General features: G+C 40.0%; 1 protein-coding gene across 1 annotated transcript in view; it reads left to right on the forward strand.

Moving 5' to 3' along the window:
- Nup85 (nucleoporin 85) overlaps positions 1-1,494 on the forward strand; it is a 43,991-nt gene that overhangs the window by 16,272 nt on the left and 26,225 nt on the right. Inside the window, exon 6 of the mRNA XM_004630092.2 lies at positions 239-308. Within this exon, the coding sequence (XP_004630149.1) occupies positions 239-308 (70 nt within the window). The remainder of the gene's footprint in view (positions 1-238; positions 309-1,494) is intronic.

The following is a 1,494-nucleotide window of genomic DNA, read 5'->3' on the forward strand; positions in this document are numbered from 1 at the left end:
TGCTTGCGAGGCAAGCACTTATTCTGCTGAGCTGTCTCCTCAAAATGATGGTCATCTATAGATCACCATGTGAAATGCTCTCATGGTCTGCCCTGTGGGAAATCCTCTCAGGAAAACTAGAAATTGTTGAGTTAGTGAGTAGCCGACATGTGATTTCAGTCTTGCTATATATTCCTTTGCTCTAAAAACAAATCTTAGGAATATTTTTAGTTAAAACCTCCTTTTGTTTCTTCCATAGGTCTCCATTTTGTCAGCGATGGAGCTAATTTGGAACTTGTGTGAGATCCTTTTTATTGAAGTAGCACCAGGTGAGCGTGACATAATCTTGTTGCAATGTTTAAGGGGTCCTTGGTATCTACTGTTCTTATATTTCCTGTGCGAACAGTGTTCTGTCCAGTGATTTTAAACATACCATTTGAAGTCATTATAAAACCCCGAAAGAAATGTGACATTTTGTCAGACACTGCAAAAGGAATCATACAGAATTCTTTCTAGAAATACAAAACATTAGGCAGATGAACTTTGAAAAGTACTGAGAAATAAAATTTCAACTAGTGTGTGAAAGTGGTAGTATTTATAGTATAGACCAGCTGAGCTGAAAGTTCTGGCGATGTGGGGAAGAATTCAGAGGTAGGAGTAGAATTCATTTTGAGAATTCTGTAGCTAATAATAGGATGGGACTAACGTGTTTTGACCCTGTCTAGTCGGAAGTTTTCTGTTGATCTTGAATTATATTACATCCCATACAGAATACATGGCTTGAGTGTACTCTTTGTGGAGATGCAATAGGGTTTTTCACTTTTTTTTTTTTTTTTTTTTTTTGTGGAACCAGGGATTGAACTCAGGCCCTTGCGCTTGCCAGGCAAGTGCTTATTCTACTGAGCCATCTCCCCAGCCCCGGTTTTTCACTTTTTGTTTTGTTTTTTACTTATTTAGTGGTACTGGATTTTTTTTCCCCCGCCCCCAGAACCGGGGATTGAACTCAGGCTCTTGCGCTTGCCAGGGAAGCACTTATTCCACTGAGGCAACTCCCCAGCCCCAGTACTGGATATTGAACCCAGAGCCTTCCCACTTAGCTACATCCCTAGCCCCACCCATTAAAAAATTTATTTTGTTAGTACTCATTTGCATGGCATGAAGCTTATAGTCTTAGGGAGTAGGTATATGTATATATTATACCTTGAATTTTTTTGGACCCAAATTGAACTGAGGACTGAGCTTGCCAGTTAGGCTTGATTTTTTTAATTTCCCTTCCCACACCAATTCCAGCACTTTTTATTTTATTGTTATTTTTAATTTTTAGATAGGGCCTCACTCTAAGTTGCACAGCTGGTGAGTCAACCTGTGATCCCTCACCTCAGCCTCCCAGAGTGCTGGGTTTACAGGTGTCTTAGTTACTGTTCTCTCGTTGCTGGGACAAATACCCGACACTCAAAATGAAGGAAGGAAAGGTTTATTTAGCTCACAGTTACTGGAGGTTTCAGTCCATACTCA

Source organism: Octodon degus, unplaced genomic scaffold, assembly GCF_000260255.1.
Source record: "Octodon degus isolate 3935 unplaced genomic scaffold, OctDeg1.0 scaffold00033, whole genome shotgun sequence".
Classification (NCBI taxonomy): domain Eukaryota; kingdom Metazoa; phylum Chordata; class Mammalia; order Rodentia; family Octodontidae; genus Octodon; species Octodon degus.